The 15,138-nt window shown below is 37.6% G+C and overlaps 1 protein-coding gene across 1 annotated transcript in view; it reads right to left on the bottom strand.

Annotated features, from left to right (window-relative positions):
* Positions 1-4,028, bottom strand: part of kcnh8 (potassium voltage-gated channel, subfamily H (eag-related), member 8) — a 61,717-nt gene extending 57,689 nt beyond the window's left edge. Inside the window, exon 1 of the mRNA XM_042506559.1 lies at positions 3,953-4,028. Within this exon, the coding sequence (XP_042362493.1) occupies positions 3,953-4,028 (76 nt within the window). The remainder of the gene's footprint in view (positions 1-3,952) is intronic.
* Between the last annotated feature and the right edge of the window lie 11,110 nt (positions 4,029-15,138).

The following is a 15,138-nucleotide window of genomic DNA, read 5'->3' as shown; positions in this document are numbered from 1 at the left end:
GTTTTTGAGAATTAGAAACCTCTACGGAGAATGCAGCTCCTGTTAAAAACTTCCTGAATGTCTTAAGTTATCAGAGAAAAAAGGTGCGCACACATTAGCAGGTGCTGGGCTAGCAACCCCTCTGTGAAGTGCTGCATAGCATAAGCAAAAAGCACTGATTTGTAACGTGAAACTTCTTTATTCAGTGTTTTTACAGGTTTTAATTGCCGGGTTTGTTTGTTATGGAGAAGAAAAGACCGCTCCAGATAACTGGACTCCCAGAAAAAAAAACACAAAATAATAAACACCGAAGGGATTCGAACAGGGAGAAGTTTCAGCTGGTTGCAATCTGCAATCCTCACCACTACATGCCATTAAATCTTACACTGCTCCTTTAAGTAGAAATGTATGCTTCCATACTTGGATGAAAAGGTGTCAAGAATTCTATACATATTACATATGGAATTCATTTTAAGCCATATACCAAATATTCATATTGTATGTCTTGTAATATATTTAAGGTCATGCTGTGTTTCTCAAAAAAAATGTATACAGAGCTGCAACTATTCGTCACTTCCTTAATTAATAGGCAATTATTTAGTCACTCTTTAAGTAAAATGCCAAAACATTCTCAGGTTTCATTTTCTCAGCTGTGAAAACAAACTGGTTTTCTTGGTCTTTTATATTAGCTAAAAAAACTTTGGGTTTTGTCTGAGAACAATTAATCTATAAAATAATGAATGAAATAAATATGTAGCTGCAGCCCTGAGTGTACACACATTTCAAATTACTACCCTATGTGCAATGTGACAATGTGCGACTGTAATGAGCAGCACACCACTAAACCCTGCTCCAGTGACGGACAGGTGGTAAGGTTTGTTACCTGGATAACACACTGATGACAGAAGGTGTCACAGCGCTCTCTCACAGTCATCACAGCACAGAGCTACAGACAGATTCTGTTATTTCAGCTACACTACGGGCAAACAGGGACACACTGATCCTTACACTGTGATCAGAGGTGTTTGTGTCTGTCAACCAATAAGTCCACAGAGCACACAGTAAAAAAACACACACACACACACACTGTTGGTCTTTTGAAAAGTCATGAACTGAGCTGTGAGATTACTGAAAATGATTTAAAGCCTTCAAAATGTTACATGTACTCTAAACTAAGCTGTTTAAATGAGTAGGCATCTATCTGGTGTCTCCTCACAGCTGTAAATTAAATTTATCCTGAAAGTTTCCAATTATTAACCATCTCTGTAACCACTAGGTTATGCCTGAAACACATCAATTTATTTAAATGGTGTGAACATGAGGAAAATCTATTTTTATGAGCACTGAAATAGTTTAATCCATTTTAAAGGCCACCTGAACACATAAAAAAAAACTTTTCTAGGGGTACAAATCTAGTTAAAGACTTGCTGCTTTCACAGTTATCCATTTATCATACACTGTTTCCATATCCGACCTGCCCGCCCAGGCTTTGGATGACGTAAAAGGGGATCACATAGCAGTGAACCCAGCACTTCCCTTATATTTACTCCAGGCCAGGCCATCAGAACCAATTTGTCCAGTCAAGCTCCACTGCCTCCAGTCTGCCCCATCTTGCAGTTGAAATCCATCGTTAATTTCCTCTACCTCGCAGCTCAAGGACAATCCATTTGTGCTGTACAGTACCACTCCTATTCCCTTGTGTTCGAACAAGAGCTCCTGCCCAGGCAGCTGAATGTTTGTTGCCACTCGACATATAGCCCTGCTCTTACTCATACAGTGGTGCTCAACCTGCAGATACAGGAAGTAAAATAAGGACGGATGTCTGTAGTTATTATAGCGCTTCACTGAGTGGTGTGAACATACCAGACAAAATGTAGAATGTCCCAAAGTGGAGGGTACGAGTGGGGTCGGGTGGTGAGTTTGGGTTGGAATGAGACACTCACTAATGTCTATGATAAGGATTTTAACAGTAAGTGGTAAGTATTAATGTTACACAGACAGGAGTGCATTTAAAGAGGCTGTAGTGGCATTCATTCTGCAAATTTTGAAACACCTATAATGACACAAAAGCTACTGCTAGTGTGCGTTTTTGACAAATAGACAATTAGTCTCCAACAAATACTTTACTGATGCCACTCTAATATGATGCACTATGATACCCTGATACATAAAGCTGCAAATGTTAGACGATTAATCAATTAATCAGTTAGCAAAAATGTTCTGGTTTCGCTGTCTTAAATGTGAAAATCTGTAGTTTTTCCTCATCTCTTTAGATGTTGCACAGTTCATTGGAATAAACATTTGGTCATTTTGAGCGTGATCTTGAAGAAACTGTGATGGCCATTTTTCACAGTTTCCAGTCAGAACAAATAATCAGTTTTTGGGGAAAAATAGATAGTTAAAGTAATAGTTGGTTGCAAGTCTACTACCCCCCCCCCCCAAAAAAAACTGGATTAAAAAAATTTGGTTTTGTTTGACTTTTTTTATTACTATTTTTTCTAAGTAATTAGTGGCATAACTAAATCAACACTGGCTGAATACTTGGTTAAAAGACTGAACTTTATATCTAAAAAACAGTGGAAGCGCTCTGAGACCTCTTTCTCCCCTTAAAGGTGCCAAATGATTTAATCCGCCCCTGCACTAGGAATCATCTCTAAATGCAGATAGAGCTGGGTGAATGACTGCTTTTGCTGCTGGAGCACCAACATACAACTAACATACACTGTCACGCCTTTCTCTAAAAAAGAGAAATTGGGCGTCGAAAAAAATAAAGGACAAAGGAAAGGGCGAGAAAGCAATCTGACTTTGTGGAGAAAAAGAAATGCAAAGATGAATGAGACAGATGGGTAAAGAGAGGGAAAGCTGGGGGCCCAGAATTTGGGGCTGCGCCCCTTCCTGAGTCCCCCCTGAAATCTACGCCTATGCTTATATCTGAAGTGCAGTGAAGACAAACCAAATATACCATTCACAAATACATGCCCAAGGGTGTGCACAGGCTGCCTAAACAAACAATGGCACTAGGATGTAACTCGTTAAAGCCTGAACATGAGTTGAAACTGAGCAACAAGACAAAGATAAACCAGGAGAATGAGAACAAGGAAGCTCAACGAAACAACAGCTGTAAAACATTTCTGATTTCCAAGAATCCACCAAGAGATATGCAGAATGATCATTATGAAAAAAAAGAAGATAAAGAGGCGAGAGTTCAGACAAAAGACGTCATTTCACAAATGCCTCAGTGTGTGCCCGGAGAAAGACTTGCTGTAATGCCGCTGCCGACCAATTAATTTTGATAAATGCGACTGCTGGTTTCAGACCGGCGGGAGGAAGATCGCACTCGTCTGCAGGACTTGCCGGGCCAAAGAGCAAAGATAATAAAGGTTAACTTCACTGTGGGGGGAATCATGTGTTCAGAAATCTCAGAAAAGTTGGATTTATTCAGGTGTGTTCATGAATATATATGTATCAAATAGATCACACAGGCTGCAAGTTGTAAACAAGTTGTGCAAATGGATGGCGTGGAGCTGGGAGCCTGCATGCATGAGCGCCTGGTTAACCCTTCGTCGCTGTCTGTGGTGCTGCTGAGCTTTCAGCACCGCGAACAGCGACAGCCTCAGCCTGCTAATTGCTGCGGGAGCGATTCCTTCTCTATCTGCTCCTGAGACACGAAACAATGTGGAGTTACCTTGAAGTTCAGCTCAGAAAAAACAAACGGGCCTCGGATATCTGGTGCCCTAATGTCTACATTTAATTAAAAGACCGTTTGCATCAAGGACGACAAATCGTCCATATTCTTTATTATTTTTTTTTTTTTGCAGGTGTTAGGCTTTTAATCAGCTCAGTGATTTCCGTACAATGGGCTGGAATTTTCCTTTGTTGCAAACCAGAGGATACAAGCCGAAACTTACACCAAAAGCTACTATAGCTACTATAAAGATCCTAGTGTTTAAAAAACAATTGAAAGCAAACTTACGAGTGCCATCAAACCGTGTGGCTATAGTGTCCAGAAACGTGTTCTGCGGCGCTAATAATCCCTTCATCACAGGCATTTTCCCTGCCTGGTATCGAAGTCCCCATCAAAAGTTACTGAAGAGAAGGCGCAAGTCGTCCAAATGTGTGAGGCGCTCCCATTTAAGCCGCGGAACCTATATGAACAAGGAGCTATCCGGTCAACTCAGCACAATGCGATCCCCCCGGGCGCTGGAGAGTGCACGTGATGCGCGAGCCCGCGTGTCTGGAGCTTCTGTTGCGTGTGTAAATGACAAGAGAAGATGAAGCCCACAGGTGCGGTTCAGGTAATAGCGAGGGACAAGCGGGAGGGAGTGAGACTCCCTGTCAGCGATGCCATTATTATGGCGTTGTATTCAATGATCATCTCTCCACAGCGCGCAATGGTGGGAGGCATCAATCACTCCCAACAACAACTGGGATCAAATAGGGGAGTATCACGGTGACATCACAAGTTAGAAATACAACTTTTTTTTGCATTTTGTTTTCTACATTTTTCTCTTTTGCTTTGGTTTTTTGAGGAACTGAGCTTTCTTTGTTTTATCGCAGCATCAAAAAAAGTAAGTCATAGAATAATTAAGCAATAAGAACAATAAAAGCCAAAGCAATGCACATGTAAAATAATATGTATATGTCATTATTGCCCCTCACCCTGTTTCATGTTATAACATACTGCACTCTATAGCAAGTAAATTCATTAAAGGAGTTCGGTATGTATTTTGAATAGTACATTTCGGTTACTAGTACTTCTTCACAGTGCAGAAAACTTGTGAATAGAACAAAAAAAGATTGTCAGTCCAGGCATTATACAAAACAGACTAAGGAACAGTATTTCTTCCTCCTTTCACCCTAAACCAAAAACAATTCATGCCCAGGACCTGCACTTGCAAATCCGTTAATAAATATAACTGAAACAAAACATCAGTAATTGCTTCCGGAGATGCATGTCTCACTTTCATTGTTGTGTTGACTGTCAGCCTCTCCACGCTGCTGCTGTATCCAGCGCACACAGTTTCCTGTCAGCACGCGCACAGCTGCATGACCACGGAAGAAGGCGACCTTTTAGCGCCATCTCATGGTGAGATTAGGGCACGACCTGCATGGAAGTCAAAATACAATGAGCAGACCAATCTGTTGCAACATAGCGCCCTCATGTGGACAGTATACCGCCTTGCTCCAATACATAAAAAGCATTTCACAAACAGCTGAAAGTTCAACTTCCTCATTCAGCCTGGAAAGAGTGCCGAAAAGCACGTGAATGTTCTTCAAATACAAGAATACAATATTCTGAGAATAATGTTTTAAAATAGCGCGTACAGCGATTAAGAGTCAGCTGACAAGTTGTCATTGGCCTTTCCTCAGCTGCATTGCTTTAGGCTCCAATAACTTCATGGCTGAGTAAGGTCTTCGGTACATATGTATGCATCCAGGAGCACTCCATGTGAAATACTCTGGAAAGATCCCTGATACGTCTAAGTGGTCAGATTTACTTTATTTATTTATTTTTTTGTCTTCCTCTTGCACTTGTATTTATGCATATCAGTCCCCTAAATGAAAGGGTTTATTGTTCTGAACCCCTTACAACATATCATTTATTTTATCTTTTTTTTGTTAAACTGTGATTATTAAACGTTATTTGTATGTGTATTTACTTTTTTATTATACATTTTATTCATTTTTCTTTAACTATGATTATTTTATATTATTTGTATATTTATTGTATTTATTTATTTACATGTTATTCATTCTTGTTCATTTTTCTTTTACTATGATTATTACTACTATATATTTTTTGGATACTTGCATATTTATGTATTCATTATTATGTATTTATCTACAATTATATATTTTTATGTTTTTGTTTATTTTTCTCTCACTATGATTACTTTACATTATTTGGATAATTACTTTACATATTATAATAATATATTTTTCTGTTTTTATTTATTTTTCTTTCACTGATTATTTTATATTATTTGTTTATTTATTGCTAAAGTTGTATTGGTGAAAATTCATAAATTAATTTTTTGTGTGTGTGTGTGTGTGTGTGGGGGGGGGGGGGGGTCGATAAATCTGTCAAATGCACAAATAGAGGTTCACCAGGACGAAGTATGGTATCTTCTAAAATATTTACTAAAGGCATTTTATTCTAAAGATGACAGTTCATTACAGCACAGTAATAACACCCCTGCAAGTGAAATTGGTGAGTTTTTCGGTGCAACTTAACTATTCACTTAAAACAGCCTCATACCCAATTTGTTCTTCCCCCAAGAAAGTGGGACACAACCAAACTTTGACGCACACAAGTTAGTTGGCTCGGCATGCCAGGACAGTGTTACCACTGAAAGTTATACCTTCTTTTGTTCATAAGGACTACAGCTATTGTTAGGTTGAGTGATGACAAGCTACACAAACAATGGTTGGGGCGATTCTGATGTAATCATTTTGAACACTGCCTAAAGTACTCATAAAATCCCAGTTTGCAAACTCTACTCTGTAAATCCACAAATGGGATTACACCCAAAATTTTTCAATTACACGCATCATGTTGCAAGTAGACACCTCTAGCAAATAACAACAAACCTGGAGTACATTCATTCACACACACACACACAGAGGCAAACACACACACACATATGCAGGCAAAAGCAAACTGTAATCTAGGTCAATCCCATTACCATCAGTGCTGCAGCATAGGGCTAAACACCAAAAGTCAAGCACTGTGCCTCCTACTCAGATTCTCCACAACAGTGAAGCAGCTGTTACAGCCGTTATGTCATTTAGACAAAGTGAGGTCATCAGGTGCTCTGAGGCCGACTGCTGTGAATCATATATCACCTCAGTGGCTTCAAATGAGCACACAAACTGTACAGTATGTGCCTACATGCACTCACACTAAACACAGACGTAAATAAACGTGAGTCATGTCCCTGAGGTGAGGCAGCATGAGACACAGAGATATACTTCCATAAAAAAGAGTGAGCTAATAAAATTAAAACAGACAGCCAACGCACAGTGATGCTTCACCTGAGTAATTAAGTGCTTAATGCATCATTTAAGCCTGATCACCGCTGCAAACACACATTTTGTGTGTATGTGTGTGTGCTTCAAAGTTAAGTTTGTAGTGAAGTGACAGTCAAAGTGAGTCATTCTTGCTCACACTGTTACCTCACACAGAGGCTTAATGAAACCTGCATTACACCTTTATTTTTTATGGCACTTTTTTAAAAACAAGTTACAAAGTGCCTTTCAGCACAATTAAGACCAAATTATTGTCAAAAACGACAAGAAAACAAAGCACCTTAATTGAGATAAATAAGACTATTACACAAAACAGTGGATATTAAAAAAAAAAACCAGAATGAACAGTTAGAAGTACAAAAAGGGAGCTTGACCTTGTAAAGGCTAAACAGTCAAACCCCAGACTACACTTTATCCTTTAAGTCTATCATTACAACCTTAAACTGTATTATTACATTTACATGCAACCAGTTTAGAGGCTAATGGAGTGTAATGAGTTCTTCCTCTGCATTTTGGATTAATTGGCACAGACGGTGCCTTGGCAAGATAAAAGTGTGGACGACTCTTTCAAGAAAAGTTAAAGTTGTAAAGTAAGAAAGTTGTTTGTACTACCCTGTTTAATCAAAAGTTCTTACATTATAATTGCTTCCAAAAGACGAGTTAGATGAAAGATTACAGATTATCACATCATTTCACAGTCATGTTTTCAGTGAAGGAAAGTATTAAAGCTGGGGTAAGCAGTTTCATGTTTGTGTCACTGGGCAAAAATCACTCAGTAAACTTTGAGTATATTGTAATTTAAATGGACTGAGAGAAAACTAGACTTCTACGCCTCCCTGTGGCTCCTTTCAAGGCTTCAGAAAATCTAGCATCTAATTATTAAATCTAATTATTTACGAGATTAAAGTCATTATTAACGAGAAAAAACTCATTATTAACAAGAAAAAACTCATTATTAACGAGAAAAAAAGTCATTATTAATGAGAATAAAGTCATTATTTACGAGATTAAACTCATTATTAACGAGAAAAAAAGTCATTATTAACAAGAAAAAACTCATTATTAATGAGAAAAAAGTCATTATTAATTTCATTACGAGATTAAACTCATTATTATTAACGAGAAAAAAGTCAATATTAATGAGAAAAAAGTCATTATTTACGAGATTAAACTCATTATTAACGAGAAAAAAGTCATTATTAATGAGAAAAAAGTCATTATTAACGAGATTAAACTCATTATTAACGAGAAAAAAAGTCATTATTTATGAGAATAAAGTCATAATATTCAAACCTGCTGCTTTTGGAGACACTTGTTAACATGAGGGCTACGGAGGATTTGGTTGAGTTGTATTTTAGGATAGGTTTCACAAACAAGGAGATACTTAATCTTTTGGCACATCAGCATCACATTATCATAAGTATCAGGACTTTAAAAAGAATATGCAAGAAATTGCATCTTTTCCGGCGAAAGAACCAGTTGGACTTGGAGGATGTTGCTGCTTTTCTGGAGGGGGAAATGGCTGAACTGGTCAACTGCAGGGTTATAGTTGGATGCATCTACGGGCTATTCAGAGGGGTTTCGTTGTGTCTCAAGAAACAAATCCTCCGTAGCCCTCATGTTAACAAGTATCTCCAAAAGCAGCTGGTTTGAATATTATGACTTTATTCTCATAAATAATGACATTTTTCTCGTTAATAATGAGTTTGATCTCGTTAATAATGACTTTTTTCTCGTTAATAATGACTTTTTTCTCGTTAATAATGAGTTTAATCTCGTAAATAATGACTTTTTTCTCATTAATAATGACTTTTTTCTCGTTAATAATGAGTTTAATCTCGTAAATAATGACTTTTTTCTCATTAATAATGACTTTTTCTCGTTAATAATGAGTTTTTTCTCGTTAATAATGACTTTTTTCTCGTTAATAATGAGTTTAATCTCGTATAATGAGTTTGATCTCGTTAATAATGACTTTTTTTCTCGTTAATAATGAGTTTAATCTCGTAAATAATGACTTTTTTTCTCATTAATAATGACTTTTTTCTCGTTAATAATGAGTTTTTTCTCGTAACTAATGACTTTAATCTCGTAAATAATTAAAATTAGTAGAAAGCTGCAGGAGAGAGGTGTATTTTTAAATTCTGCTGTTTTTATGCCTTTTCAAGATTTCTACCATCCCCAGCTTTAAAGCAAAGTTTCTCAAATGGGTGTACAGGTACCCCTGAGGGTACTTTGGGGTACTGCAAAGGTACTGAGGTTTAAAAAAAAAAGAAGTTACTTTAAAAATATCAGTCCTGTATAATTTCTAAACTAATTATACTATAATAAGTTCAATTAAAAATGTAATTGTAAATTCAATAAACCACATTTAATAGTTCATGCTCCTACTTTCAATGCAATCCTTAACTGCTGTAAATTGTCAACTGCCACAACAAATGTATTCATGTTTGTTTTTGTTCACTGTGTGTTTTACCAAAAATGTTTTGTACTGGTCAAGAGGTACTTGGCTAAAAAAAAGATTTCAAAGGGGGTAAATAATTTTAAAAATGTTTGAAAACCACCATATTAAAGTACAAGGCAAGGATATCACTAAGCTTTATTAAGCTGTAAGAGATAATGGGACAAGCAGTGGTAAAAGCACCTGTGTGTGGAACAACTAAACCAAATTATTCTGATTGCATCCATTTTTTTGTGGGAAAATGAGACAATGACAGCGTGATTTGCTGCAGTCGTTGTTTTGCTCCCTACCTTTTATTCTCTGTGCCCTCTGGGTCAGATGTCCTTCTTTCTACTACCACTAGGAGTTGGCAGAGATATTTCTGACATTGCACACATGGGTGCTTTAACATACATGTAGTGTACATTTAAAGCCAAAATGAAAGAAAAATACATAAAACAAAGAAATTAGAGAAACATTAAGAACTGTTAGTACCTGCAGGCTATGAATCTGGTTTTGTGCCTCTGTGTTCTTAAGTTTCAAAATTAACAGTCTTGGTTAAACTCTAATCAGATCTGGCCACATGCCTGTATAGCATACAGTAATGCATTTAGGCTTTAAGACTCCCTTGCTGCAACACTGTGCCGACATTTTAACTTAATGGTTTTTACGATGCCCTCGGGTGCCATACAAGAATTGGGCATGGCTGTTTGAAGATATGGCTGTACGTTCATTTTACGCACAAAGTTTGTCAAAGCTAATATTGTATGTGCAGTATGTACACAGCCACATTCATGCACACAATGTAGTCATTGCTCACAAACTGCAGTCATGCCATCCTAATACAAGCAAATACAAAAATGCCACGACATACCGTGCTCTCCTCTAACCCAGTGTTTCCACCTTCTAACTTTTGTCTTAAATTCCGTCCTCTCGTCCTTATCTCAAGCTAAAGCTCAAGACATTTCTTTTCTTTCTCCCCACAAAACAAAACCCATCTATTTTTCAATCTACTTAGTAAGGAGGGCACATCTCACATCTGATCCCAGGCTCACAATCTCATCTCAAATCTGGAGTTCCCTGCATTCACTCATGAACCTCTTTTGTCAAAGATTTTCTGATTTGTATACATACATCAAAACTACCGTAACTTGAGGCTACGTTTTTCTCAGCCAATATCTGACACCTGTGCTGCTACATTAAGAGGCCGAAGAGGATGTCCACACCCCAGAAAAAGAGAAACCTGAGGAGAGACAGTTGCCTTTAAGCCTGGTTCTGGCACAATGTCAGATAAGATTATTGTATGGATATGTAAAAGAGAGGTTTCTGGGTTAGGGTGTTTCAGATTAGACGCGTGGCAAGGACAGTGGTGAAAAAAGTACTCAGAACACATGTCATTTTCCACTTTAGGAAAAAGTACCAGAACATCAATGTGAAAAATACAGTCGGACTAATAAGATTTGGATTATACTGCATGAGTTCTGTTAGAGTTTGTAAACACACATGACAGACAGACAGCCATTCACACTCATATTCACACCCACGGTCAATTTAAAATCACCAATCAACAATTTTCTCCAGCTGATCAATAAATCAATATGTTTGTCATTTTTCATTGAGGCATGTGAGAAAAATGTTTCTTTACAAATTTAAGATAACACAGCATGTCTAACTAATATACAAATGATCAAACTGTGAGTGAAGTATTCCTTTTAAGTATCTAAATGAGAAAAAAACAGGCCCTGTGACTGATACTGTGTATAATTATGTATGACATTATTAAATTATTAATACTGATGCATTAAGGTGCAAGTAGAAGTTTACTGTTAAAACTGGTTGAAACTGAACTATTTTATTGCTGTGCAGAACAGTTAGTTTAGTCCAGTGCTTCCAGGTCACAAGATAAACTGGTCAGGGTGTGAGATGGCTGAAAAAAATCTTTATTCATTTTGAAGTTGAAATATTAGATTATTTTACTTTTTTCCCTCCAACAGTTATTTTGTAAAAGCTATCTGACAAGTTTGGGAGAAATAACTTCACTGCAAACTGGAAACAACTTATAGAAATCTTAAACAAGTGCTAAACGAAAATTATCATATATATTTAAATTTGCTCCAAATGTTCTCTCCAATATATTGTTTTTTTAAAGAAGCCCTGTTATGCTGTTATGTTTGGGTTTTTCCCTTTTCTTTATTGTTTTGTACAGCATTTTTTTGTGCTTGTAAAAGGTATCCTAAGTAATAAAACCCGAAGTCCAAGCCAAAGGGAGCTCTCTCTCCCATAAAAGGCACTGCTCCAAAGCTGCCTGAAACAGCTCGTTTGAGTTTCAGTGATTACTTTTGTAACTTGGTGATATCACAATGTAACAAATAGCCTAGAATGCGCATAGAGGGAGCTCACTGACCAATCAGAGCAGACTGGGCTTCTCAGGAGGTGGAGCATGAGCTCAGACAGACTGTTTCAGACAGAGGTGCTGCAGCAAAGGGCAGTATGAGACACATGATGTGTTTTTTGAACATTAAAGCATGTAAACCTATTCTAGTAGACCCCCAAAATACAAATATGATCCCCAAAATGAGCATAATAGAGCCCCTTTAATTGCTATGCTACAACATGTTATGTCATAAAAAGTCATACACATGTCATGGTGTGTGCACTTTTTTTTGTGCAGCCCTCAGTCATATGCTGGCTCACTAAAATGGCACTTAGTGAACAAAACTTTGAAACCCCTACTGTAAGATTGATTTTCTTTTTTTTTTCAAAATGCTCTAAAATTGTCAGTTTAGCAGGTAAGTTTCTAAAAAAATCTACGGGGAGGAATTTCCCCAGACCACAAGGGTTGGGTCACAGCAGATGTTGATTAAAAATGGCCTTCCCCAGTGTTAACAGATGATCACAGCCATAAAAGAAGGGACTCACAGCAGAAGCTGCCTCTGACTAACAGGCAACAATAGCTGTAAATTAAATGCAGTGCGGTAAAAAAGTACACTATTTTCCCTGAAATGTAGTGCAATACAACTATAAATAAGTAAAGTGCCTAAAAAATGCATTACTTTTCATCACTGCACAAGGAGATGGAGGTGTATATTTAGAGGTGACAGATCATGATCATTTGGGGTTAAGATAATGTGGTACATAGGTGACTTCAGGCAATGTGTGTGTCAGTCTGCACAAACAAGCGTTGGTGACTATCTCCGCAGGTTTTATCTTACATTGCGTGTATCAGATTTTTGAGTGCATCTGCAAACATTCTACAGAACACGAGTATCTATGAGCAAGAGAAACAGAGATGTTCAATACTGAGTCCTGGCAATCCATTTCCCCTTTAACGCACTAACATGATGCCTCCACCCATCTAATGGCAGCAGGCTCACTAACCATATCATGAGTTTATAATAACCACATCACATCCATGGCGAATGAGGTGGAATGAAAATCTAACCTAATTTGGAGAGATACACGACTGTGTGAGTAGTAGGGTGTCCCCTGAGATGAGGCTCCGATTGAGGCAGCCGTGTGCTGCACTGGTAGCATGCTCCATGAGCGTGTAATGGTCTTAATTATCATTTAGCATGCCAGCCTCATTGACGACGTATCAAGCCAGTGATAAAATAGTGGAGCAGAGGGTGACAGAGAGGGAGAATTATGAACATATCAACACTTAAAGGCGCAGGCACACACAAAATAGAGGAGAATATCCCTAACACACACACACTCCAAACAGTGAAGTTATACAGCAGCATACCCAAAAGGTACAATTGGAGTGATACACGCACGCAGGCACGCACACACGCATTTCCATCCAGCTGAGTGACATCTCTCTCTCTGAATTAGTCACGATGAATGATGTGTAACCAGCCATGACTCGTTCTGGCTGGGGAGATAGCTAATTCACTTTGTTTAATTAGTCAAAAGTAGTAGAGCATGCTCTCTCTCCCCAAACACACACTCTGATTGCACAACATCCACCTTTCTGTCTACATGCCCTATGGTCTCCGTAGAAGAGACAGATCTGTGACCACACCGGTGTAACATTTCATGGGGCAAGTCTTTGAATCTTATCTGCCACAGTTAAGGCTCTCTGACTCTTCCTCTCTCTTTCTTTCTCTCACAGACACGCAACACACACTCACATCTGCCACCCTTTGCTTTGTGATACCTTCACAGGGACTTCAGACACCATTTCCAGATCACAGCTCCAGAGGTGCCTCTCGTTCACAGGGGTCTGCGCGAGGCAGGTCTGTTGAGACTTGGCTGAAAGTTTCTGCGGACAAGACAGGACATAAACTGAGTTCTCTGCTAACGAATTGAGCTGTATCAACACTTTGAGGTAAAGTGATGATTTTTTTTTTTTTTACCTTTGGGGTGCTTTTGGTGGTTTTTGAGATATTTTACAATGTGACTTGAAAAAGTTAAATGATCAAAGTCAGATGATCATTTTGATAATTATCACTTTAATTTTCTGTCAATTGTACGTATATGTTGAAAAAATACGTGTAACTCTAGTCTAGTCTAGTATAGTGAATATTATATACTATAGTATAGTATTGTATTTACTACACTATACTAACGGCAATGGTAGTAGAGTACAACAGGCATACACTAACATATATAGCCTATTATAGGCTCTAGCAGTGCAATAGTATAGTGTAGCATACCATGGTGTAATAAAGATGTATGTGTACTATATACAGAACATATTATAATTACTCTACTATGCTACACTTACAGCACTATAGACTATATGTGTGTGTGTGTGTGTGTGTGTGTGTGTGTGTGTATAGCAACTACTATATTGTTGTGCACATTTACATAAATATAGTTAATGTCCTCCCACAATTCCCTTCTTGTTAAAGTTGACACTGATGACCTTGGCCAGCCTGTACTGTCCCTGCCTGTCCCCTTAAGGCATTCTGGTCAGACAATATCGCCAGCAGTCACATCATGTTCTCTTGTGTACCACTTACTTCTTACACAACAAAAAAACAGTAACAGTTAATAACTATACTGCACTGGTAGTAAAGCACTATATAGGAGCATATTGATATAGCCTATTAAAGTCTTTTTTAGTGAAGTAGTATAGTATAGTTTAGGATAGGATAGGATAAGAGAGGATAGTACAATAGATGGTAAAAAGGTGAATATGTACTATATACAGAACATACTATACTATAAAAACTATACTACAGGCCACATAGTATTATGTATAGACTCCTATAGTTTAGAAGTATATATAAAGAGTAGTAAATATAATATGTTGGGCAACTATATTGTTGTATAGTACCATATAAGCTACTACAATATTCTACCATAAATACCATACTATACTACACTCTACCCTACTCTAGTCTACTCTACTGGTGGTGCTAGCCTAGCCTGTTATACTATTGTATGGTATAATATAGTAGTAGAGTATAGTATTTTTAAGTATATCTTATAGTAAGGGCTGCTGTACCACCACAATGCATTGTGCATGTACAGTGCAATAGGATACTATACTTATCATACTTACAATATACAATACTATATGCTACCATACCATACTATACTGTAATTTGGCATAGAGCATATTCTTGGCTGCATAGAGTAAAGACTGTAATTATCTCCATATAAATCATAAGCCACAGATAATCTTGTGACAATAAAACATCAACGTTGAAAAGTTAATATCAGTCAGCCAGTTCCTCCTT

Source organism: Plectropomus leopardus, chromosome 18, assembly GCF_008729295.1.
Source record: "Plectropomus leopardus isolate mb chromosome 18, YSFRI_Pleo_2.0, whole genome shotgun sequence".
Lineage (NCBI taxonomy): Eukaryota > Metazoa > Chordata > Actinopteri > Perciformes > Serranidae > Plectropomus > Plectropomus leopardus.
Note: the sequence above shows the minus strand (reverse complement) of the source record. Positions and strands in the feature narration are given on the sequence as shown.